General features: G+C 37.3%; 1 protein-coding gene across 4 annotated transcripts; it reads left to right on the forward strand.

The window, feature by feature from the left end:
- MARF1 (meiosis regulator and mRNA stability factor 1) lies at window positions 1-26,234 on the forward strand. 4 transcript variants are annotated; one of them, XM_035339140.1, is made up of 27 exons: window positions 1-91; window positions 1,355-1,562; window positions 2,974-3,642; window positions 4,623-4,797; window positions 6,038-6,264; window positions 7,188-7,305; window positions 8,014-8,186; window positions 8,968-9,402; window positions 9,920-10,086; window positions 10,181-10,342; window positions 10,997-11,186; window positions 11,913-12,091; window positions 12,983-13,063; window positions 13,361-13,597; window positions 14,087-14,206; window positions 14,540-14,715; window positions 14,925-15,145; window positions 15,863-16,005; window positions 17,288-17,421; window positions 17,952-18,154; window positions 18,591-18,818; window positions 19,508-19,738; window positions 19,836-20,048; window positions 20,783-20,843; window positions 20,934-21,074; window positions 22,036-22,206; window positions 22,721-26,234. In XM_035339140.1, exons 2-27 carry the CDS (start codon window positions 1,416-1,418, stop codon window positions 22,951-22,953), a joined length of 5,235 nt encoding a protein of 1,744 aa, XP_035195031.1. In that variant the 5' UTR covers window positions 1-91; window positions 1,355-1,415; the 3' UTR covers window positions 22,954-26,234. The 4 variants fall into 4 exon arrangements, with proteins under 4 accessions (XP_035195031.1, XP_035195034.1, XP_035195033.1 ...); XM_035339143.1 differs by having other exon boundaries at window positions 2,974-3,120; XM_035339141.1 differs by having other exon boundaries at window positions 45-91; window positions 1,358-1,562.
- The last annotated feature ends 828 nt before the right edge of the window (window positions 26,235-27,062 follow it).

The raw sequence follows: 27,062 nt of genomic DNA on the forward strand, positions 1-27,062 counted from the left end.
GCTGCTTTCCGGTGCTCGGCAGCGGTGGGGAGGGGGGGCGGCCAACAAAGGGGCGGGCGGCGGCGCCATGTGAGGGCCGGGGGCGGCTCAGGTGAGGCCGGGAGGGGGAAAAGGGGCTCGGGCGGAACGGCCCCGCCGCTCCCATGCGCCGGGGCTGCCCGCGGCGGTCGGGAGGCCTTGGCGGAACGGCGCGGCCCGGTGGGGACGGGGACGGGGCCCTGGCGGGAGGCAGCCGCTCCCGCTCCGTGTGGGGCCGCCCATCGGCCTCGGGACGCTGAGGGGACGGCAGCCGGTTGCCCACGGGGCGTTCGGGCCGGGGGCGGGCATGGCAAGGTGATGGAACTCCTGGATTTGGGGGTGTTTTTGTTTCCTTGTTGCCACTTTATTTTGTAAACAACGGTTCTGCTGAGCGTCACAAGGCGTTTTTGAAAGTAGCATTCTCTAGGCTTGTGAAGTCTTTTGACTTAGTTTTTTATGCAACATAGTGTTGTACAAAATAACTTGAAGCGTAACTTACAGTTTGTGTGAATAAACACATCTACTTTATGAAAATGTCAAACCTGTTTTTCTGTTTAACATCAATGTTAGAGGCAAATTTGATCTTAGAGGTGACTTTAATGTTATGTAATGTATTCCACAGTTGTTGTGCTTTACAGTAAGTGCAAAGAACTGCACGAGTGTAGTTTAATCAGTGCAGCACGTAGCTGGAGGGTGAGAAGGCTTAATTGCTAATCCTGACTTTTCTGGTGTGGCATGGCTGGGCCTTGAACAAATGGTTTTGGTCCTTTGTGGTTCCATAAAGGGAAGTTGATGGGGTGTGCCATGGAACAGCTTGAGGATTACAATAAGTGTTTGTAAATAATTTTAATGACTTTAAAACTGTTTAAATACTAAATGCTGTGTGCATAATAAAGGTGTAGATAGTGTTGTCCATGGAAAAACAATAAATATCCACTCCATTTTCTCCATCTGGGTTCAATTACACTTATTTTGTATTCACTGATCAGCTGTTCTTGAAAACTCACCCCAGCTCCTCTTTCTAGGAGAGTGCAATGAAGGTTTCTAGGAATGATTTCGGGTCAGTGGTAATGCCTTTCTGGGACTCTGTAGGTAATGCCTTGGGCACAAACAGCCATCTTTTCAGACGGCCTAACCTGTACTGCAGAGCACAAGGGGTCTTTCTGTAGTAAACAGGAAGGCTGATGTAGCCAGTCGAAGCTGTGTCCTATGCATAATTCAATTTAACATAAATAATGTAGGATTAGTGATCTAGTAGCAGTGGAATTTGTAAGACCACCATGGTTTTGTCTTTTGTACCTTAAAATTATTTTAAAGCATGCACTTTTTTCTTTAGCAGGTGGAAAGAATGAAAGGAAGGAGGGATGAAAGAATGTTGAACCATTTTGTGTGGCTGTATGATGGAAGGAAACAGGACGGAGAACCTCTGTAATAAATCTTTTGGATGGCTTCAGCGACAAGAGAATGATGTTAAACCATGGCTCTGGAAACTTTCTAACTGCTTTTCTGCTGCTGAGAAGACTTTGCCTTGCAGTGAGAAAACGGTAGGTAATTGTTTGCTTTGCCAGAAGTCTAGCTGGTACCTGGGTGCAGAGTAGTGTACCTAATGGCAGTGCTATTGTTGGCTGAGTTGAGAGGGAGGAGACAGCACTTACTGTGCAAAGTACAAAGTCTGCCTGGGAATTTAAGGTCTATAGTTGTGTTCAGAGTTGTCTCATCAATACTGGTGAAAGTATGAATGCTGTTGTGCTTGTTAGGTTCTGCTCTGTACCTGTGTGTTTGGAGTATTTCCACCGATTGCTTTAAAGTGTATAGGGCAGCTTTTTGAAAGCTCTCTGAAGCTATTGCTGAAGAGCAGAGTAGGAAGCTACTCCCCATGCTTCCAGATTTTCTCAATTTAGTTGAGAGATAATTTTTCTGAATTGGGTATATATTAGTTACAGTAATGGTGGGTATGTGGTTAATAAGGGCCCAGTTATTCCTTGTTTGTATTCTTCAAGTGTTTCAGTTCTGTAGCTTTGTATGATTGTGTATATTTAAGATGTAGAGTGTGAAGGAATAGAAGAAATAGTGAACACAGTGACTTGCTTGAGCAAGCAAGCTCCAACAATTACTTAGTTTTCATTCATGTGTGTTTAATCTTACTTTTGGTTAAAAGATAACGGGGGAAGCTGTGAGCATATACCCTGGGTTGGCCTTTTTGTGCCTAGGGCCTGAGAGGAGCTGCTGTAAGTTCTGGAGCTCAGTGTATAAGGCAGTTTCAGATAGGTTTTTGGCTGTGTCTCTTCATTGCATAAGATAAGGTATCAGGTAAAGAGTAATGGTTTTGAACTTGGGTAATCAATTATTCATTGCTGCATAGCAGGCGATGCATTAAGTTCAATTTGGAAAGCGAAGTACTGGTCTGAAGCTTCGGAACAGAGCTGTGTGCAGGTCTGCTATACTGACCTCGGTGTTCTGGTGCTTCTCATAACCTTGCTGCTTGGTTGTCACTGCTCTTTTCTGTCTGTACCTCTTGGTATCTTGGGGTAGGCAAAAGCACTTTTATAGTCATTGTGAGAATTTAGTCTTCTGTCTTTTTAGCTTACCTTTTTCAAGTAATTTATAATTTTCTAAAGTCTTTTAATGTATAACCTTCAAATCTTTAATACTGTTCTGAAGTCTTTATTCAAAGCAAAAGATGTTTACTTCTGTACCTCCCCACTGTCTCTTTCTTGCTTTATATTTCACCCATTTGGGTTTACCCTTTTTTTTTGCTTTGCAGTTGGAGGGAATCTCTTAGACTTAACCTAACGCTTTTCTTTTCAAGTTCTATTTTTACAGACTTCTTAATTGGCAGAGATAACGCTTCTCAAAATGGTATTGTCAAAATTATATGTTTAAAATATACATACGATAGTGTGAAATTGTTGGCTTATTAATGTTTCTGAATGTAATGTAGCCTTCATTTTCCAGAAAGATTACATGGAGAACAAGAAAGCTGCTGTAGAATTGAAGGATGCTTCATCTCATAATGCTGGCTCTAAGCTGTTTCCAGCAGTACCGCTTCCTGATGTCCACCCTCTTCAGCAACAGCAAATACAGCTTTCACCTGGCCCGAAAGTAAGCTGCTGTGCTCATGGCTCTGAGTCTCCTTGTACTCCACAAATGCATTGTGGTGGTGGTGGTGGTGGTAATGTCATTCACCCTGGCGCGTTATTAGACTCAAAAAGTACTGGGACGATTACCTGTCAAGTAGGGTCAGGATTTGCTTTCCAGCCTGCATCTTCACTGAAGAACCCTCCAGCTAGAAGCAATTTGGCAGGCATTGCCAGCGAGTTTCCTGGCATGTGCATAGAAAACAATGTCTCTTCCTGTCAACATCTGCCCTGTTGTGGAAAACTCCATTTCCAGTCCTGTCATGGTAACATGCACAAACTGCATCAGTTCCCAGCCCTTCAGAGCTGCACATCTTCAGGCTACTTTCCTTGTTCTGAATTCACAAGTGGGGCTACAGGCCACTTGGACGAGCATATTGCACAGTCGGAGCTAACATCACGTGTGTGCGCCAACCCTTTGCACCTAAACGTGGCACCTTCAGTTTGTTTAAAGGGCTCTCACTACTGCAGTGACTGCTTGAACCAGGTTTGTACTCATCGCATTTCTCACTCATTAAGTGTGCTGTACAGTAAATGTTAAAGGAGTAAGTGTTACTTGAGTAAAACACCAGCTTCTGTTGATCAGTCTGCATTCCCCTAGTTGGTGACGCCTAGTCCAAATGTAGCAGATCCCTCAGAGGCACTCTCTTCTGAGGCAACGTTCAGTTTAACAGCAAGATGAGCCTATCAGTGCTTAGCTAGCACGGTGGATCTTTAATATACTCAAACAGAATTTTGACTGGATTTTAAAGACAGGTCTCTCCTTGACAGCTCCAGATAAAATGTTCTGTACCAGTGATTCAAGAACGGCTAGGTAGTGTTTAACATGTGCACTTGTGTACTGATCAGTAAAGGTCAATTTGAAACTCAGGTGAAATGTCTGAAGCTACAAGGATATTCTTGTTTTGGTTTAATCTTAGTTCTATCTTCCCAACTTGTAATTTGTACTCCAGTACTAGCTTGGTGCTCCTTAGAACTTGAATTTTAATAGGAAATTTGAGTGAAGTAATATACTGAGCCTTGCAAGAAGCATTACTTACACTTCCAAGCATGAGTTTCCAATACAGAAATGTTTTCAGTAAACTAAGTGCTGAAGTCAGTATGTTTTGAAGCATAAATACTATTTTTGGTGGGAGGGTGAGAATTCAGACTTGTACTCTTAAATATGCTGATTTCACATGGTAGGTGTTTTCAGTATATGTCAGGGCTTCTTGAAGACGGCATATCTTCATGTGCAGAGTTAAATAAGGATCCTTCTTTGCATTTGGGAATATAGAGCTAAGTATACTAGAAAGACTCTGGTCTAGAAGAATATTTCATACAGCAGTACAGCTGTTAATTAACTTTCTAGAGAACGTTTGAACTTGCATTTACTGCAGATGGGAAGTTGAGTGTTTCTAGCCTGGAATAGTATGTGTTCATATTGGATACTAAATGAACGTGTATGTTGAAAAATTGTCCCAACAGCCAAACAGAAACAGCCTAGTTGATGCTGCTAAAATCTGGCCAAATATTCCTCCTCCGAGTACCCAGACAGCACCTGTTTCTATCCCAATATGTAATGGCTGTGGAACCAAAGGAACAGGAACTGAGAGGAGTTTGCTACTGGCAAGCAGCCTTGGCACATCACCGCAGAAATATGGTAAACCATGTTTGTTAGAAACTTGCACTTAGTGGATGTCCTCCTTAAGTACCGTTGCATATCGAGTTCTCTTAAACTGCACTGTTCTCTGGAAACTTCTATAAAGTCCTAGAAGACTAAACAGTAAATTACACCTCATATCTGTTTTGCAACATCGTAATATGGATTCACCTGTTTTCACTGCTTAGTTAACTTACTGCATGGCTTGCTTAGTGTTTTGATTTTGGCTGTTGTATTTTACAATACTAAGAACTAGAAAAAGGGGTTCTAAGAAATTGGAATTTATTTTGTTCTGATGCGTATTATCTTGAGTTACGCTTTAAAAAGGATTTTCTTACTCTAATGTCTGATCTTAATTCAGATGCAGTGCAGGTATAATGTTTATAATTACACTATAGTTTTTTCAGTGTTCCTCAGTGGAAAATAGTGTGTGAAATAACTACATGAGTAACAATGAATCTTGTAGAATAACTGGCCAGCATATGCCTAAACAAATATGATAGTTATCAACTATGCTGAATTTGGTGTTCTCAACTAATTTTATTTCCTGGCTTGTTTTTGACCTATGAGGATGGTCATTCATCAGATTTCTTTTCTGGCTGTTCTGTGGGGATAGTGTGTATAATGTTTATTGATAACTATATAGATAGAGTGCTGAAACACCTGGAATTTTATTTGCAGAAACTTTATTTGCGGTTCCTAGCATATAATAGCAAAAGTTTAGCCTCTGTCCATTTCTGTAGGACACCTCTGTTGCATACTACCTTAATTTTTCTGTAATCACAGACACAGTACTAGTCATCTCAGCTGGTTTTGTTTAGATTCTTTATCTAATGCACACTGTACATTTGAACAGTGTTCATCTTTGTTTCTTTTTTTATTGATACAGCACTGGGAAGGTCTTCATTGCACATGCCACCTCAGGATATGATACCTTTTCTAAATGTTACTTAGTTGTTTGAGAGTTAAAAGTAAAGTTGCAGTTGCTTTGCATCTTTATTCAAACTTAACAGTAACTAATGTTCATGTTTAAGATACATTTGAGATACAAGGCTTCTCCTTTGAGGTGATACTGGAAAAATGCAAAATTATATAGTAAGAATGAATTTGTGTTCCCAGGCATGCTGTTCTCTAAAACATGAAACTTCTAATCTTTATCATATGTTCAAAGTTCATAGTATGCAGAGTTGAACACTTCTGGTATTTGGGGATTAAAATGAGCTGTGTTACACCTGTACAGGGTCTCCAGAAGTTGCAGTAACAGGACAAGTTCTGGAAAACTTGCCCCCCATTGGAGTCTTCTGGGATATTGAAAATTGTTCAGTTCCCACTGGCCGTTCAGCTGTAGCGGTTGTACAGAGAATTCGGGAAAAGTTTTTTAAAGGTCACAGAGAGGCAGAATTCATTTGTGTGTGTGACATAAGCAAAGAAAATAAAGAAGTTATCCAGGAGCTGAACAACTGCCAGGTATGAAAACAGCATTTACCTAGTGTGCTTGCTTGAGGATGTGTACTTTGATACAGATTGACTTCTGTTTACTAAAGCTTTTATTTTGACTTTTTGTAAATGCATGCTCTTACAATTAGGTCTTGTAATTAACTTGTAGGTACTTTTTAATGCTAAACTTTTCTGCTACTGAAAACTGAAATTGCATTCTGTTATATGTAGATTACCGTTTTAGCTTAGCTGTCAGGATTTAGCTCTCAGATGATTTTGATTTCATTCAGTAATAAACAGATGCTTCTATCAGTATCTTTCAAATAAGTGATTATGGCATTAACTTAAAGAATGTAATGCTTTAACTCTTGTTAGTGAATATTATGCTCACTAGTGTGTTCTTACAAATTGGTAGTACTAATTGTGACACCTTCAACTTGTTTTTTTTCCATCAATACCTTTTCTTGTTATCTTTGGCTTTTCTGTGTGCAGGTTCCTACACAATTTCCCTTCCTGCTCATGAACTTGTAGATATGCTAGCTAATTCTTTGTTATTGGATAGTGTTAGTCTGCTATAAGAAACTGTCAGGCTGTTTGTAATTACCTGCTTACATGAGCTAAAATGAAGTGATGAGAGTTCGTGCTGTTTGTCACCTCTCTATTTCAAATGATGGCTTGTAAAACGTTTTCATAGTAGAGGCATATACTCTTAAAGAATGCAAAACATGGAAATCATGATCTCCACACAGAATACTGTCATCCCTAAGACACTGAGCAACTAGCAGTGAAGTTCATTGTTCTTCAGAGTGGTATCCACATGCTGAACTTCATGCATGTGTGCATTGTACTGTCTGAATAGAAACTGCAAGGGAAAACTTGTATCTGTTACTACCTTAAACATAGTTCAATGGGATGTTCGAACAGTTCTGTAGAATCTATCTACATTTCTGTAGGTGACTGTTGCACACATCAATGCCACAGCAAAGAATGCTGCTGATGACAAACTCAGACAGAGTCTTAGGAGGTTTGCTGATACACACACAGCACCTGCCACTGTGGTTCTTGTATCAAGTAAGTGTTTGGTCCTTCTGTGGTACAGAACTCTGTTCTCTGTAGTATTACCTCTGCATGTAAATACTTCTGTATTTTGTTTTCCAAGGATTATGTTTAGAATCAGCTTTAACTGACCTGTTTAATTAAGAATTCATAATTTTGTTGGCAGTGAGAGAAAAGTAGGCAGGGAAAGATGAGACCTTTTAGTTAAACTATTGCAATCTGTTGGCCTGTTGAGTGTTACTAGGTATGCTTATAAAAACTGTCTGTTGGACAGCTTCAGTAGGAACCTTAATAAAGTAACTGTCTTCCTTATGGATATCTTTCAGGAATGAGTTTTGAGACAAATGTATTTAATGTTTTTATTCTTATAGCAGCATATTATAGTAAACATATAAGGCACTCAACTACTAAATTGCTATGTGTTGCCTTGGGTTTCTCCCTAAAGCTGTAATACCTGTGAAGCTAAATGTTTCTTTGTTACAAAAGTATACAGTAGCAGTCAAATGCCTTGCAGATTGCTCCAAGTTGCTATTAAAAGGGAGTCCCTCTCTGAGACTGAATGGTAACTACTGATTTAAATATCTGAAGTCTTGTTGCTGTTACTGCTATTTCATTGGAAACTTTCCATAATATATAAAACCTGACAAATGAGCTCTGGAGTGTTGCTTGTTTAATCCATGATTTTTACTTTTTCCCCATGTGTTCATTCTTTTTTTACTCCAGCAGATGTAAATTTTGCTTTGGAACTCAGTGACCTGAGACATCGACATGGTTTTCGGATAATCTTGGTACATAAAAACCAAGCCTCAGAAGCACTGTTACATCATGCTCATGAACTTATTTGTTTCGAAGAATTTATCTCAGATTTGCCCCCAAGGTTACCACTGAAAATGCCGGTAAGGTTTCAAATTCTTAATTCAGTAAATATTTCTAAGTGTCAAATCCCTATTTTTCTGATTTTGGGGGGAAGCAATGCTATTTTTATGGTGGAACATAACGTCCACTACAATTTTGGCTGTTGTCTATATTCTAGTTACTGCTGTGTGAATGTGTGGTTTCAGCATTAAGGCTGAAAGAATGAAATAAAGAACCAAGTAGTTTACTAAAAGAAAGTACAACAGCCAAGTCACTTTCACGAAATATTTTATGAGGTAATGTATATTACATGAGTTTCTTTCACTGGCAGAAAGTAGGGTAAGAACTTAGCTGTGCATTAAGACAGCTTTGTGATGTTCTCCTAACGAAGAAGCTGGTTTTAAGTAACACCCTACTGTGTTTTTTTTCTCTGGATGTTGCTCTCTGGATTTGCTGTGTTGTCTTTGCACAGCACTGAGCCTTTTATTTCTTTGGAAGAACTTCTTTAACTGTGCCCTTAACTATGTGTTCACATGCATCTGTGTGATATATAGAATTATTGGGTTGCAAACAGTGAGGCTCTCTTATCTGGAGAAGTAGTCGTGTATTGATCAGAGTGTTTGTAGTCTCTTCTGTCTTTAACATACTTTGGAGATGGACAGTTCAGAGCCAACCTTGGCATTAGTTTTCCCAACAAATGGAAAATTGTAAAGAGATTTTTTTGCAGGGTGGAGCTTCTCACCAGAATTAACATAAAAATACTGTTCTTGAACAGCACATGGGTGTTCTGACATAAAACTAAAATCTTATTCCCTTTAACAGGCATGCCATACATTGTTGTATGTCTACAATCTGCCAACAAACAGAGACAGTAAAAGTGTCAGTAATAGACTCCGGCGCTTGTCAGACAACTGTGGAGGGAAGGTACTGAGCATTTCTGGAAGCAGTGCAATTCTACGTTTTTTAAATCAAGACAGTGCTGAACGGGCTCGAAAGCGAATGGAAAATGAAGATGTTTTTGGTAACAGGATCATAGTGTCTTTTACTCCCAAAAACAAAGAACTTAATGAAACAAAAACCTCCAGCTTTGTTGGAACTGAAAAGGTGAAGTCTCCCAAAAAAGCTAACAAGAACACAAAGCTGTGTCTCTTCAACAAAGATACATGTGATCAGGCTTCTGGTACCAAAGGTGCTGCTGGGAGAGGGGTACAGATTCACGGATCAATTATCAAACCCACAAATGTTAAGAGTTTACAGGTATTGTTGTGTTCTGCATTGTTTTGTAGCCTTGCTGTTAGTCATGTTCTGAAGATTGCTTGCTAGAGCTGTATTTTTAACGAGTCAATCCTAGTTAATGTGTAACTAATGTGTAGTGTATTCATGAGTGAGTTGTATACTCATCTGCTTGGAAAGCATGTGGTGAGTATGAAAGTGTTTTTGCTCTCTCACCACCACTTCTTACTCAGTTTGGAAATATTGTTGGTGCTTACAGAGTCTTGGATCCTAGGTCAGTTGTAGCTTTTAAATTGGTGTTGAAGTAGATATTCACAGCATAGCAAAAATACTAAAAAAAAAAAAAATGTATATACTACCTATATGTATGTGCTAAAAAATCATTGACCATTTACTTCTTTCTGTCACAGAAAATCAAATATTCCTGCTTTTGAAGTGCCAATGAAAATCTAACTAAAGAAAACTTGGACTTTCTGTCATAAGCAATGTCTTTAAGGAAAGTCTAGTGCTTTTTTGCTGACCTTTCTCCTGTTTTGTATAGGAGCTATGTCGACTTGAATCAAAGACTATCAGTAGAAATACTGAAAACCAGCAAGAACATCTAAGAGAACAAATTCCATCTCAGAGTAATTCTAATGCAGTGATTCCTGTGTCTCTGGCAACCAAAAAAACTGGAATGGGAGAATCGTCTTGTAAAAGTAGTCATAAGTATGTTTAAGAACTTAGATGTTAATGTTAACTGCACTTATTTTATATGAATTCTGCAACATAATGTGCTTTCTTTTTGTGTACTTCTAAATAGAAAAGAGACCTCTGCTTCCAGGAGTATTACCAATTCCCCTGTAGATAAAAAAGATAAAGATGAAACTGTATTTCAGGTCAGCTATCCCTCTGCTTTCAGTAAGTTGACAGCCTCAAGACAACTCAGTCCTTTACTTATGTCTCAGAGTTGCTGGTCATCTCGGTAAGTGTCTGGGTCTTATTTGGGAGGTGGAGCAAGAATTTTACAGTATCTGTTTTGATTCTTGATATTTTCATGTGGAGTTGCATAGGTAGACATTACCAATTCATGTGCATGTGAAAAGAAGTTGTTACAGTGTTGCATAATAGTTGACAGGGTGGATAGAAACATGAACTTATATCAGAAACTTATGGTGTGCAGTTGTTTCATGTAGACTTTGACTCTAATACTTCTGAAAAATCAGAGGTATTAAACATCTTACTCCTCTTAATTTCTGTGTCTTTGTTCCTTGTATGAATTTTTCCAAGCTCTTCAAACTCTATTAGAGGCTTAAATATCTGGCGTCTGTTAACTATTAAAATAACTTGAATCAGTTTGATTTATGTGTTAAGATAGTAGGGGAAGACCTGGTGTCACATGTTAAATTGGGTGATTTAGAAGGTCATTCATATTATTCATCAGTCTTCTCAAAGGACATGCTTGTCTTGCTCTGGTGTTTTGCTTGTGTGAAACTTGTTTTGCATGCATACATGTAGTAGGAAAATGCCTTCAAAGTTCTGTATTTGTGTACTTGACCTGTGTCTGTTTTAATGGATTTCAACATATCAGAACTGTGCGATAACTACTTCAGTTCATAAATGTATTTTGTTTACCCAGGAGTATGTCTCCAAACCTTTCAAATAGATCATCTCCGCTCACATTTAATGTAGTAAATCATACCAGCGGTACAGAATGCCCTGATCCTTTTGCAAATGGTGCAGACATTCAGATCAGCAATATAGATTACAGATTGTCCAGAAAAGAGCTGCAGCAAACTTTACAAGAAACTTTCTCAAGACATGGCAAGGTAAAGGGTAAAATCCCTTCACTAAATTTGTCTTTTTAAATACTTCTTGTCTGTGTCTTTATGGGTGTGTTTGTGGTCTAGCTTTGAGTAGGAATAGAAAGCTATCCAAATGTGACTTATACAATATTGCCTTGTAGCAAAGTTTTTCCTTGGCAGGGGGAAAAAAACCCTCAGAACATCACTTATACTAGCTTTCTAATTTGCATGTGGTTTCTGTAGATCTGGTAGTTTGAAGTTTGATATATATCACGTGCGTAAGTGGATCACTGCATGGAGGGAAGGGATATACACTTTGGCTGCATAATCTCTTTAAGCTGTAAGGCCGAATTCTTAGTATCGGATTAAAAACAAGTGAAAACTGAGTTGGTTTTGAACCTTAAGTGATCAAAACCAGGGAGAGTGAGAATCAGTATTTTTTTTTTTTAAAAAAAAGTAACTACTGGGGGAGATCACTACTGTAGTGATGCTGTGTGTGATCTGTAGATAACATTCTTTTGGCATCTTTTGCATGGGAAGGCGGTACCTGAGTACTGTGGCCTTGCCTTGTCCACAGCTCATTACACTGGATCATTGTTTGCATTGTTCTTTTGGCTATAGCTGCTCATACTCAGATTTCTCTTACCTCATGTTTGGCTGTTGGCCACAGTAAGACCACTATTCTGTCAGCTTGATTTGGGTTAATATTTTTGGTAAATACATAAGGTTGTGTGGCTGTTTTTCTTTCAGGTAAAAAGTGTTGAGCTTAGTCCTCATACAGACTACCAATTAAAGGCTACCGTTCAGATGGAAAATCTGCAAGAAGCAATCAGTGCTGTCAACAGTCTTCACAGATACAAAATTGGCAGTAAAAGGATCCAGGTCTCACTAGCAACAGGAGCTACTAATAAATCGCTCTCTCTCCTAAGGTAATAAATACTGTTTTAACTGCTATAGCATGTATTTAGTAGTTCAGAGAGAATTTAAAACACCGAGTGAGGGGATGATAGGAATATAAAAATCTGTGTAATCATCTGATAATCATGTTAACTGCAACTACGCTGACAGTTTTCACTTCAGCATTTTTACATTTTTTACATTAAAGTTGCCTTTAAAGAGGTTAGAACTGTTTCATGGTGTCCTTGTGTTGGGCTTTCGTCACTGCTTTTGTAATACTGATGTACTTCAATAATGTACTTTTAGCAGTTGAATTAATATTATACTTTGCATCTTGTATTTCTTCAAGAAAATGCAAACAAATTCTCTCCTTAAAGAGAGGAGACAGTTCAGATGCTGTTGCTTTCTTTATCTGAGTTTTCTGTAAGGAAAGTGATAGAAGAACTAGAGTGCTAATGCTAGTGGGAATACAAATATTTTCAGTTTCTTCCTTATTGAAAGAAAGCATTACAAAAGTCTTAATCTTTTCTCAAAGCTCCACTTGAAAATAGTGTGTTGGTATATAGTGTATTCACCAATTTTCTTGCTACTGCATAATGTACAACTTCATTTCATTGTTGCATTTTAGTTTATGCCAGTTCAAAATTCTTTCTAAGGTAATGACTAGGTAACTGGTGACTTCTAGTGCTACAGTTCTAATGTTACAACGTATAGATGCTGAAAAACCTACAAAAGATAGAATTTCTCCAAAGATGTTACCTACGTGAGTTAGCCCTGGGACAAAAGGGAATAGTCAGTCCTGTTGTCATATTTACAGATGCATTTTATGATCTATAAACATGTCCCAAATTGGTCCAGAGAATACATAACTATTTCTAATACAGATTAATTTTTGTGCTAACACTACAAAGCTTCTCTTCTAGCTCAGAAGCAATCTCCATTCTGCAGGATGCACCTGCTTGTTGTCTGCCTGTATTCAAGTTCACAGAAATCTATGAGAAGAAGTAAGTTCTCAGTTCTTTTTGTTTAGTGCCTCTAAGAAGAATTCAGTTTTGTGTTTGCTTACAGTGCATTATAGAAACTAACAGGTGCTGTTTTGCTGTTAGATGTTGCAGTATCTCTGTCCAGACTGTTATACTGGCCTTTGGTTGAGGGGTTATACTTCTATTTTACTGATTTTTCTTCTGTTTAGGTGAACAGATTTGTGGTTGTCTGAACAGTTTGCATAGCATAGTTTCTCCAAGTTTCTCCAATATTTTTTTGTTATAAACATAAAATGAAGATTTATTTTACTCTTTTAGGTTTGGGCACAAGTTAATTTTATCAGACTTGTACAAATTAACGGATACTGTGGCAATCCGTGACCAAGGAAGTGGGAGGCTGGTGTGTCTTTTGCCCAGCAGTCAAGCCCGTCAGAGCCCGTTGGGATCTTCACAGTCACATGATGGTTCATCAGCAAACTGTAGTCCTATTATATTTGAAGAGTTGGAATATCACGAGCCTGTTTGTAAGCAGCATTGCCTGAATAAAGACTTTACGTAAGCTGTGCATAAAATATTACAAAATATTATAAAGTATTTGAACAGCAGTTAACACTAATAGGTGGATTAAAGTTAGAGAACATTCACATAGCATCTTTAGTAAATTGTTTTTACTGGGTTGAAGATTTCCTGAAGCCACATAGTAAATTTTTCATCTCACTCAACAACAGCCAGGGTATGCTAGTACTGTCATTATTAGGTGTTCACTGGTAACTAGCTGGTATGTGTTGCTATACTGCTACCCATTTGCTACACATTTTAATCTAATGATAATAAAAATGTGGTCTTCTAAATGTGTATCTTCTGAAAACTTGCTTTAGACCCCTTTTGGAATAAAAGATGGAAAATGCTTGTGACTGTATATAGTGGCCTGGTCAGCTAGTGTCTGTGTCATAGTACGTTTATTACGGGTGTGTATGAGCACAGGCATCGTGCTTAAAGTGAGTGTAGAATGTGTGTATTGACTTCAACCTCTTGTTATTACAGTGAGCATGAATTTGATCCAGATTCTTACAGAATTCCCTTTGTGATTTTGTCTCTGAAGACATTTGCTCCTCAAGTTCACAGCCTTCTACAGACCCATGAGGGTACTGTGCCTTTACTAAGGTAAAGTAGTTTGTTAGTCTTTTAGCCTAAAGGCTGAAATCTTAAGTTTTAAAACTCTATGGCTGTTGTAACATTCTGAAACTACCTGCTGTATTTAAAATTCCCCTCCTCATACATGCTTCTGTCAAATAACTTTATGAAATTACTGCTTTTACATCTTGCTGAGTATTAAAAGATGCTTTTATTTAAAATGTGCATTTTATTAAGGCTTCTGTAGTCTGTTAGTAAGCTGTTAAAGCCTCTTGCTCAGGAACAGGCTCAAAATAATTGTTTTAGGATCATTGTTATGGTAGTATTTTAGTGTATAATAGAAACTTTTTCTTTCTTCCAAAGTTTTCCTGACTGTTATATGTCAGAGTTCAGTGATCTTCAAGTAGTGCCAGAAGGCCAGGGTGGTGTGCCTTTAGAACATCTGATTACCTGTGTTCCTGGAGTTAATATTGCCACTGCCCAAAATGGCATTAAAGTTATTAAATGGATACATAACAAACCACCACCTCCTACCACAGGTAAATATTTAATTTTTTTCTGAACTAATATGTTTCTGTGGAAATATTTCAAAAAGAATACTGGAAAATGTCTTGTATAATTGTTAAACTTAAAGGAAAACTAAGATTATTTTTTCTCTTGTGCTTTAACCTTTGTCACAAATAACATGTAGTGATTACTGGAAGAATACTAGTGCAAGGTTCAGTAATAACATTTATTTTTTTTGTAGATCCTTGGCTTCTGCGTTCTAAAAGCCCTGTAGGTAATCCACAGCTTATTCAGTTCAGTAGAGAAGTTATAGATCTACTTAAAAGCCAACCGTCCTGCATTATACCTGTCAGTAAATTCATCCCAACATATCATCATCACTTTGCGAAACAATGCCGTGTGTCTGACTACGGGTATTCCAAGTTAATGGAGCTGCTAGAAGCAGTACCTCATGTACTGCAAGTGAGTTACCTGGCACTGTTCCTTTTACTTCGGAGAATTGTATTTATATCTTCAAGTGTCTGAATTATGAGCCTGTTGGTTGGTATTACATAATAGATGTCATGGAATTACCTTGTTGACCTCGAAAGAGATATTACAGTCCAAGGTTCAATTAAGTTACTTCCTCCTTGTCTTGAGTTGTTAGTTCTCTCTTGTTTACCTATCCCACCTTTCCAAAATAACTTATTTGGAAATTAACACTTTATTTAATCTATGCCTCTACTGGCAAGTTTGAAGGTTTTCTTTGCCTATAATCAGTGCTTGGGTAAGTGGTTTTAGGTAAAAGAAACACAGTAAACATCTGAATGCCAGTAAGTTAGTCTGTGTAGGTTGTGTCTTGAAGGATTGTTCTGTGAAATAACAGATTGCGTGGCCTTATCTTACAAAAAAAAACACTATGGTCACATTAGCTTACTGCTTCAAATGCTAGTTGTTGTGGAAGTTTAAAGTAATCAATACAAATTATGTAGCAATTGCAGTAGTACTCATGGAGGAAGTATTTCTTGATGGCATACGCTTTATTACCGAAAGTATATGGATTTATAAGGCTGTCTGTATGAACAGTTGTCTATATCCCTTACTCTCTAGAGTACCTATACTAGAACTGGCTTCTAACCAGCTTGTAGAAGTAATTAACTGAGGATGCTAAGGATGAGTGATCAAATAACTTTCTTTCAGATTCTTGGCATGGGTTCCAAACGCTTGTTAACTCTAACGCACAGAGCTCAAGTGAAACGCTTTACTCAGGACCTACTGAAGCTTCTGAAATCCCAGGCCAGCAAGCAAGTTATTGTAAGGGAATTCTTACAGGCTTATCACTGGTAAGTTAACTTCTGATGAAACAGGAAGAATTGTGCTGGGTATGTCTATCCAGCGGTGGCTTTTAAACCTCGTGCAAGAGGGGTCAGCACTTTTCATCTTAGTACAAAACTTGTGGTAACTGTATTCCATGATTTGCAATTTCCAACTTCTAATGAAAGTTAAAAGTTCTGTCAGGCTGTACTGCTTTACTTTAGTATTAGGCTCACATAGGTTTCTTGAAGTGGAAAATAAGTTATTTTATTTCATTAGTCCTATTTGAAGCTGACTAATGTATTTAAGCAGCTTGTAGCATGTTTATAATATGAACTGTTACAGGGAAAGTTAGGCATTTTTTTTAGAGGGAAACATAAAATAGACTGAATGTCAATAGGTGTTTAAAATTTAATCAAATTTAACAATGACATAAAAATGAGGATGAATAATAGCTGTTTTGCCATTACCAGGAGTTATTCTAGTCTGGTTTTAAAAAGAAATAATTCCTTGGATCTTTTTTAAAAATGTTTTCCTTACTGTGAAGATAGAAAGTAGTACCTCACGCTTTGAGGAAACTATTGTATCTTAGTGCTACATGTGGTCCACTTCTAAAAATGTGCTTTTGCACTACATGTGCCAATGCCTCCTTTGTGGAAATGCACACCTTTATTTCTGCTATTGGTAAAAATAATACTGGCTGTTTCTTAATCTACTAAATGTGCATCTCCCTTATGGTTGGTTAGCTCTGGCAATTCCTTGAATAAGAATGCTTGTGAAACGTTCCTGCATTTGAGAAGTACTCATCAGTCTGGAGGGAAAGGAGTAAGGGGAGCAAAATACCTTTCACTATTCTGCGTAATATTGTGAATTTTAATAGCCTGTTTTCCAGGATAGGTCTGTAAGGTCTATAGTAGATCTATACCTGCTCTAAAGACCTTAGCTTGTCAAAGAGTATGCATCTTTATTATGGAAATACAAATGGTTGAAAGTGTGGCAGCATGGGGGACATGCAACATGTTTTTCATTCTCTTCCTAAAGTAATAGTATTAAAATTCAGGTTTTCTATTGTCACTTGCAACTACTAGTGAGGTGTCTAGTGGCTGGCATGGCTTTCTTCGAGTGCCATGAGTCATTAGAGTAACCTTTATTTTTCTGGTTAGAATAGATAACTCGGTTTAAGAGTACTTTTTCCTTTCATATGCTAATGTTGGTAATATGAAAATTATGTGTATTTTGTTGAAATCTGAGGGTTATCCTAATAGCTCAAAATTTTCACATTTGCATTATACAATTTTATAAAACTTGCAGGTGTTTCTCCAAGGATTGGGATGTTACTGAGTATGGAGTTTGTGAACTGGCTGATATAATATCAGAAATTCCAGATACAACCATCTGTTTGTCACAGCAAGATAACGAAATGGTGATTTGTATTCCCAAAAGAGGTATGTCTGAGTACCTTTTTTACTGTTACAGAAATTGTTCAAATACTTTAAAAACCAGGCTATGTAAAACATGTAGAAGTGATGTGGGTTATATTTTGTTGATGATGGTTCTTTCTACCTCTGTAACCACCTCTAACTGTAAGGTAGTTCTCAAGTTATAACATACAGGGTTGGTTACATTAGGAATAATTTTCTAATGGAACAGACAGGAAAGCAAGTGGCAAAACGAAGTCATGCTGCCACTACTGTATATAGTGTTATATATGTATACTGCATATATTTCTGTGGTACGATTAGAGAGCGGGTTATTTCTACACAACACATACTTAAATATTTGACTATTAAAGATGTTGTAAAGTACTGATCACATGCTTATTTTGGACTACACGTCTTAGTTTAAGACGGGTCCTCAATATTAGAAGAAAGTGGTGTAATGTGAGCAATCTGAAAATTTACTATTTTCTTATGTTCTGCTATATGTCAAAATAATTCTATTGGTACATAGCTATAGCTTTCTTTTTTAATTTTAGAACGCACACAAGAAGAAATTGAAAGAACCAAACAATTTTCTAAAGAGGTGGTAGACTTACTACGCCACCAACCCCACTTTCGAATGCCCTTTAATAAATTTATTCCATCTTACCACCATCATTTTGGTCGTCAGTGCAAACTTGCTTACTATGGTTTTACAAAACTACTTGAACTCTTTGAAGCAATACCAGATGTGTTACAAGTAAGTCCTAAAATCTGTTTGTTTCAGCATGAGTTTAAAAGTACACCATTTAGAACTCACGCTAAAGTTATTTTAGCTAGCTGTATTTAAAACTTCGATATAGCCATGTTAGTCAACTGTTGAAGGTCTATGGCATGTTCACACTAGTTTAACACATTCAGATTGGATTAGATTCACAAAATTCAGTGCATCAAATTCAGAGCTAAAATCAGTTAAATTTCATTTAAGTTGTGTTAAACTTAAAGTGAGCTATTTTTATTGCCTACTTTGTCACTTCAGAAACTATGCGTTTTATGTTGCTATGTAGGTACCTTGTGAGGTAGCCCTGCTTTATACCTAATAATTGCTTGTAAGCACTGAATTTTAGTTGCAGATTATTTTTTTTCCACTCAAACTAGGTAACTCACATTAACCAAGTGTAATTCTGGTTTTGTAGGTATTGGAATGTGGAGAAGAGAAAATACTCACGCTCACAGAGGTGGAGCAAGTCAAAGCAGTTGCTGCCCAGTTTGTTAAACTGCTGCGGTCTCAGAAAGACAACTGCCTAATGATGACTGATTTATTGACAGAGTACAGTAAAACATTTGGATATACGCTGCGTCTTCATGACTATGATGTTAGCTCAGTTCCAGCTTTAATGCAAAAACTCTGTCATGTTGTAAAGGTAATGCTCTTTGTAATTTATCCACCGAAAAGGTATGTAATGTGTTGAGGATTTCAAATCTATCTCAAATTACTGTTCTGTGTGTTTAATAATGTAAATTTTGATTTTTAACTTTTTCTAGGAAAATTCATCCACATTTAATGAATAACAAGTAAAGCATTGTATTAGAATGCTTTTTTAATAGTAGTGCAGTTTTTCTCCCAACTTTTGACTGTGTTAAAAGTAGTCATTTCCGGTTAGCTCTAGTATGTCTCACTCTCTCATGATGTCTTATATTCTTGATTTTTTTAATCTGATTTGAGGCGCTAACTCTGATTGGAAATAGATATTGGCATACAAGATCATTAGACAAGTAGGGTTACTCCTATGTAAATACAGATGTTTTCTTTTAGTTTCTCCCATGCTGTTATTTCAGCAGCTGGTGTTCAGGCTGGAGCTTAGTCACTTCCAACTGTCTTGGAACAAATAATAAAATTGTCTACTGCATAGACAAACTGCTACACAGATTTTGTATTTCAAGTAAATATTGTTGTAATTTATGTTGTAAGCTTCATCTTTAAGGCTTTCACTGGGGTATTATCAGATGCTGGTGTGTAACACAAGATACAGCTGTGCTGAAACCTTAGCTATACACTTCATAGATTGATCTCTTCCCTGTCCCTAACTACATTCCAAATTCATTTTTGTAGGTTGTTGACACAGAGGCTGGCAAGCAAATTCAGCTGATAAATAGAAAATCTCTGCGGACTCTGACTGCCCAATTACTAGTCTTGTTGATGTCTTGGGATGGAACATCCTTTCTCTCAGTTGAACAGCTTAAACAACATTATGAAACAATCCATAGTACTTCTCTTAATCCATGTGAATATGGTTTTATGACCTTAACAGAGCTCTTGAAGAGTCTGCCTTATTTGGTTGAGGTATAAAAGTTGTTTTCTGGTGTTTCATACTTTCAAAGAGACATAATAACTAGAGGATACATAAGCTTGCACTCTAATTCTTTTATTTTCCTAATAGGTTTTTACCAACGGTGCCACAGAAGAATACGTGAAACTTACAAATCTGTATATGTTTGCAAAGAATGTGAGGTCCTTACTTCACACCTACCATTATCAGCAGATTTTTCTTCATGAGTTCCCACTAGCATATAGCAAATACACAGGAGAAGTGCTGCAGCCTAAGGCATATGGATGCAATAATTTAGAAGAGCTCTTGGGAGCAATTCCCCAGGTGTGAAGAATTGTTTTGCAATTGAGTTGAGACTTCTGAACTAAAAAAGTTAGACACCTCTAATTTCTGACACTTGGTTTGAATTATTTGTATGGTTATATTTTCTGAGGAGGCTTGTACCAGTTGTATTTTAATAGCTTTTGAGAAACTGGGCAATTGTAATAAGAATTTCTTTTTTGAAATGTTTTGGGCGAACTTCGCTTAAGAACTGTTCTGGGTAAGGCCACAAACTTTCTTGCTTTCTTGGCATCTTTATCAAGTGAGGTAACTTTTGTTTTCACTGTAAAGAACTACAGTATTCAAGTTCAATTCTGCTTACGGTAGACTTCCTGGAGTAAGGAGCTGTGGCATCTTGTTAGAAGCATCACAGTGGCACTTTGCTGTGCCACCTTGTCATCCACATGCACTTAAGTGCTTTAGGATAACTTTGTGACCCAGTTTATGGCTGTTCTCTTCTGGGTAGATTAATATTTGTGGAGAGTAACAAAACAGAAATTTAGAATTTCATATTTAAACATACATTAATATTTAGTACACTTTCTAGCCCTATGGGTTCCCTTTGTTTGGCATCAATTTTGAGACACTGCTTTTACTTAGTGTAGTACAAATTAGCAATATAGTTCAGTTGACTTAAAAATAACTTCAGTGCAAGACTGGATGAAGGCACTGAGTAAACTGCTTTAGGCTTTGAAGCTAGCATGTACTGTTGTTTAATTCTGTATTTTTCTCTATAGGTGGTCTGGATCAAAGGACATGGCCATAAGAGAATCGTGGTACTGAAAAATGATATGAAAAGTAAGCAATTTCAGTTTTGAACCAGTATCATAGTTTCCGTTTCTTTCTTTTTAAGAGGTCACTTTAGCAAATGAACTTGCCTTTTTGTAGCTCGTTTTAGCTCACCTAGTTTTCCCCCTGCTGATCATGTGGATGATCATGGAAATCAACTTGCTGACCATAATGGACATATTATGGAGACCACAGGATCCACTTCATCAATGGAATTAAGTCTAGGAACACCTAGCAATGGTAATGCTAAGTTGATTTGTATAAGAAATTTGTCATCTCTGGGGAAATAAGCAGAGTAAGCAAAGCAGCATGGGGAAAGCTGTGTGAGTTAGATTTAACTTCTGCGGAAATGTTTTCAGGTTTGAAAGCTGATTCTTTGATCATCTCAGTGTGTAGTTAGGCATGTCCCTTCAACAAGGGCATCTGTTCTCAGCTCTATGTATAGTCACTGTAATACTTTCCCCTGGATTTTAGTGGAAACTTAAGTCTGTATGGATAAAGCTAATGAGAAAAGATGGTCAGTAGTACCTTCTGGCAGGGTTGTCTCCTACCTTCTGCTAGGGCATAGTGCTCTTTCTTCAGTTATCTTTTTGTTTATGTATTGGCAAGTAATGACAGTCCTATTTGCATAGGTCTGTCTGCAAATAAAAGTAATTGGGAAATGTTGAGCTTATAGTTCATGTCTTGCTGTGGTCTCTAATTCTTTTACTGCCATTAGTTCAGAGAACTTGAGAAATGATTCTTGAGGTATTACTGAAGAAGTCTAGACTTACTCCATTTAGTAAGGGCATGTTACTTTATTTTGAAACTTAATTTTCGCATTTAAGTGGTAGCTGGCATGTAAATAACTGATGCGATGTCAGTACATCTGCAGGGGAGTTTTCTGGGAAGTGGCCCTTCTGTTAAAAGACTTCCTCATCTCTGTCTATTAGTTAAGTTTGGCAAATAGTGGATTTTACTCTAGGGATATACCTGCTCGGGCAAGTAGCACGTTCAACAGAGTTTTGCTGTCTGCTGTATGGTAATTAGGTTGATTAGATGCTTTTCATCCCAGCAAAGTAACTGAGGATTGTATATGGCTTGTATAGCTTGTAAATAAATATTCAGAATTACATCTGAAGGATTTGCATTTAACAGTGCAAAAATAATAACACCTTCATAACTTACAGATGCTTTGAGAGACGTTCTCTTATTTTTGTAGTTTCTAATCAAACTGAGCAAGAACTTCTTTGCCTCACCAATACGTCTCCTGTTGACCTCTTGTGCGAGCCAGTTCCTTCCTGCTTACCATCCCCGCAACTGAGACCTGATCCAGTGGTTCTTGAGTCTGCTGACCTAATTCAGTTTGAGGAACGTCCTGTACCTCTCTCTGGTAAGAGTTTGTTTGCCTGTTGTGTCTAATGTAGTGCTGATGACTCGTGATCTCAAAAACAGAACATCAGACAAACAGTTGTTTAGAAAGTTCCATTTTAAAAACTAGATATTGCCCAATAGGATGTGTTGGAAATGCAGTTAGCTTCTATCAGATGTCTGAGTACTGACAATGAGTACCCTACAGTGGCTATTGAGGTGAATTTTATAGGTACCTTATCCCCCCACCATTAAAATTGCATTTTGTCAAGCTGTTGCGGTCTTTTCACCAGAGTAATTTCATTGTGCTTTTTGAGCACTGACAGGCTTAATTTATGAGAATTAAATTAAGCCTTCTAAATAGTATAGCACAAAAAGAGCCAAAAGCAAACCTCATGTCAGCTACAGAGGTGAATGTGACACATCTCTTGACTTCAAATCAGGCTGACAAGCTTTTAAACACTCAATTTTTTTTATTAGTGGAGAAGCATTTTTTCAAGAACAGAGCATTAATAGAGTTGTCTTGCTTATTTTAGAGATGATGATTTTAACAGAAGAAGAAAAACAAAGAATTGTTACCACAGCTCAAGAAAAATTGACCTCTGGTTCTGTGGTATCTAACACCATAGAGAATACTTCAGTGCCTCCCTGTCAGTCCTCTGAAACCCAACTAAACAAGGAAGCAATGGACAGCCCAGCCAAAAAGCAACACAAAAACAAGGTGAAATTGGCAGCCAACTTCTCACTTGCACCTGTAACCAAGCTTTAACTGTTTCTTTTAGTGTGAAAGACAAATATCTATGGACTCTGCACAAAATAAAGCTATTTGCTAGCCCTTATGTATTTTAATGAAAGGCCTAGAATTAATTTGTATTTAAATGTGTTCTGTGAATATTTTGTTCCTTTTACACTGAACACAGCTATTAGCAGAGCAGAATTTTTTCTATTATTTTGAAAAAATCCAGCGTTCATTAAATTATTCTTAAATTTTACAGTTTTTCATAAATGTGTTCAGTAAAAGCAAAATATAAATTCAACTAAAATGGAACATTTTATTTTCCTTAAGCCTCGTTGGTGGTGTAATCATACATGTAGCATATTATACTCTATAGGCTGTTGCTTACTGGTATTGTTTCAGACAGTATTAATAAAATGCATGATCTGTCTTTCAAAAGCCTGTTAAGAAGTTTTAACGTGCTGACCTGAAGTGACAAGAGTTGAGGGAGTTGATTGTACTCCAAAGGAGAAACTTGTTCTCTGCCCTTTCAGATGACTTGTGGCTGCATTGTAAATTCTTTTTTGTGTGAAGATGTCTGTAGAAGATTATGTGGATTTTTGTAAAACTTGTTTTAAATGTTTTCTGTACCTTTCAGTTCCATTTAGGAGCTTTCTAGGACATTGATGTTTTAAGCTTCCCTTTTATGTTTAGTTCCAGTTTGGCATGGATTTGGTTAAGGAAAAAACTGTCTTGGTGTTATGAGTTTGAGATAGAGACACACACATTTTATTGTGTCTAGAAATGAAGTTAGGAAGATTCTGATAATTCTAAAATATGCATGTAATGCATAAATGACAGATAATGGAGCAGGTCTTATTAAAATGTTTTTTGATGGAAGATGTCGATGCTATTTCCACCTGTAAGGAAAGTTCTAACTACATGTGGAAATGCTAAGGTTGTTCTGCTTAACCTTGTTTTCTATTTTTAAGCATCTTTGGTAAATGGGAAGCTTATTCTTTGATGTGCTGTCTTTTAGCTGTGTCTGTTTTTATTCTAAAACTTACTCCTAGTGTTGGAAGCTGTTTTTTTTTTCAAATTGTGGTGTCTTGTGTTGGCTTTTGAAAGGGCCAGCCTTGGAAGAGAAGTTAAGTCAGTGGATGACCTCAACTCTAGTTAGCAGAAGCGTCCAGTGTATGAGGCTTTATACCCATTCTGGGTAACCATGGCATTTACAATGGGTTGTATTTGCCAGGCAGCAAATAAATTGCTTGTTGTACTGAAAGAACCTATACCAGAGGTTTTCCACTGGCCAACTGGATTTTTTAGGTGGATTCTATTGTAATATGCAAGAGATGGAACATGGGCTCTATTTTCTCAGCCAGCAACAGGAAATGCCACTGAATAATGGCTATGGACAGAATTTTACTAGTCAGATTTTGTTATAAAATCTTTTAAATTTAGACTTTACCTGTAGTAAACATATAGCCATTGTGAATGCAGAGAAACACTTGGAAGTTTTTCTGAGCATTATGGCACAGTATCTGAGTCCTTAGTAAGCCTCTACAGACATCCTGTGATTTAGAATAAGCTTTCTTGAAATGCTTTTAATAAGTTTGAGAACATCTGCTTTCACCTTACCTTTGATAAGTTAACACTGATCACTTAGATCTTTGTTTCAGAAGAGCATGCATTGGAGAAAAGGCAAATCTGGAGTTCTGTTTTCATAAGGTGCAGCTGCAAGTCATCTAGAATACTGAAGAAAACCAGGTTTTGATGCTTTAGAGGAAAATATGGTATTTGTCAAAGTGAATGTGGTTATACCATTTATGGAGGTCAGCATACCTTTTCTGGATTCATGTGTGATTCTGATGAAATTGCTGTTTGAAAGTAATAGAATAATACTTTTGAGAAGTTGTGTTTATAGTGTAACAAAATAGCTATTTGAATTGCAATATATTTTTTTATCCAAAGGGTTAAATGAATGATGTGACTTACAGATTTAAAAGCATTACAACCATGAAATTCTTTAATTTAACAATTAATGTACTATCTCAGATTCATGTCTGTTTAAAAAAAATGTCACTGAAGCCCTCAGTTTATGCACTATCTTTCTTGGAGTGGGAGGGAGAAGAAATCCTTTTCTTAGCTGTCTACTTTGTTTGGACACTTTCTTTTGTGGCTCAAGTGCTGTTTTGTGTGTTGGGACCAAACAGTTGTGTCAATAAAATTTTCAAGCAAGCATAACTCTTGTCTTTTTCTGAAGAAATGTAGGTTAAGAAAAAAACAAACTGCTCTAGAATCCTTAACTTGCTGTGTCATTCACACTAAGTTGAATTATCCAGACAGAGCAGATAGCTAAATTTTGGGCTTTAATGAAGATGAAAATTCCATGAATCCATAACCTGCTACTCTGGAGAATGTTTTTTTTTCTTTTCAACTTTTGCAATTCTTTTATTGACAGATGCACTCAGCAGTTTCCTTCTGAAAACAAGCCATAAAGCTGTTGTACAAAGCAGTAAGAATTACTAACTACTCTAAAGAGAAAAATGGAGAAAAGTATAAATGGAACAGGTAGAAATAAGGTTCCCTTAATTTTAATCTCACTTTCAAATGTTAAAATATGTGATTAATGTCATAAAGTCCTGCTGTGCAATGAAGTTAGCCAGTCACTCTTGGGGTAAAAGCTTTGTTTTTTAAGCTTGAAGATGGTAAATATCCAGGTGCTATAAGTTTGGCACAAACTACTTTGCAACTTCACTAGAGAGCTTTGAACTTCACTTCAGAATCTTAATTAAAATACTGCAAGTAAACTGTTCTGTTATGTCATCTCAGGTTTATGTGCAAAAGTAAAGAGCTGGTTGAGCTAACTCCTGATTTTTTTATTCAGTGGTCTTACTGCATTCTCATTAATGGAACTGTCAAGGGGAGCAGGCTGCAATAAATGTCAGGGTGACCTGAGGTAAATGGTTGCTTGACCCTGTAGAATACTAGGTCAGTCCAAAGTGTTTAAGTAGTTACATAAAAACTAATTCAGCATTCTATAATTGGAGTAAAAGATACCCCTTCCCAAAAGGAGGGGCAGGCAATTGGTAAAAGATTTCTAAAGCATAGGAAACAAATTGTAAAATCAGTACTCCAACTTTACTCTGTGGTAGTTGTGAATGCTTTTAAGTATGTGAGTACAATGCCTCATGCTACCTGATATGCAATTTAACTGCAAAAGGTGAGTGATTTTAATTGTTCTATTGTTATCTTGCTGTGGACATTCTCATTTCTTTCATTCTCATGTTAAGTCACTTGTTTAAGTCAATTAAAGTTATGATTAAAGTAAATTTTTTCAGGATGATTCATTTTGTCTGCCTTAATGTAACAGGATGGTGTAGTTGCATGGTAAACTGTGGTTTAACTTATATTTCTATTAAAAAAATAAACAACAAGACAGGCATAATGGCAGAGTTGCAAGTAGAGGGGGGTATAAGACATAGCTGACACTTCAGGTGAAATGTGGAATAATGCTAGTAGGAAGTATGATGGAACATCACGCTGCTCCTGAAGCTTTGAAGTTCCTGAGTGGAGAAGCTGACAGAAGGGTTTTCTTTCAGACAAAGCGAAACTTTTGGGTGTGAAAGAAGGAAAGCAATCTTTATGTACAACGCACTGAGGTTCTGGTCACAGACAAATGACTTTGTCTAGACAGTTCCAGGGCTTTGGTGAGGGGTGGGGAGGTGGGAGCTGAGTTACAGGGCCTTGCTTTGATAGCCATTTACAGAAAGGTGAATGAGTGAAGACTGAGTAGCATCAGTGAAACCTGCTTATACCTGCTTATCAGTCTGGGGGAATGATGCTGTGTTTCCTTTTAATCTTTTCCCATCATTTTTTATTCTTCCACCTGAAATACATTGTCTTTTGTAGCTAACCTTTATGCAATTTGAATACTTCATTCCACTTCATTCCTTTTATCTTTTTTCTAACAGTCCAGCCTTTACTTTAAGTGACTTGTTCAAAGCTTAACCTAGATACCTGTTCAGTATTTCTTACTGCAGGAAGGTGCTGATGTCCTTTAAAGTCAATATTTTTGAAGGTAAAATGTATACTGTGGTGTCGTATAGTGGATGTGTGCTATGGAACAATTGAGATCCATAGAGATTCTTCTGATGCTC

Source organism: Oxyura jamaicensis, chromosome 14 (assembly GCF_011077185.1).
Source record: "Oxyura jamaicensis isolate SHBP4307 breed ruddy duck chromosome 14, BPBGC_Ojam_1.0, whole genome shotgun sequence".
In the NCBI taxonomy this organism is placed as follows: domain Eukaryota; kingdom Metazoa; phylum Chordata; class Aves; order Anseriformes; family Anatidae; genus Oxyura; species Oxyura jamaicensis.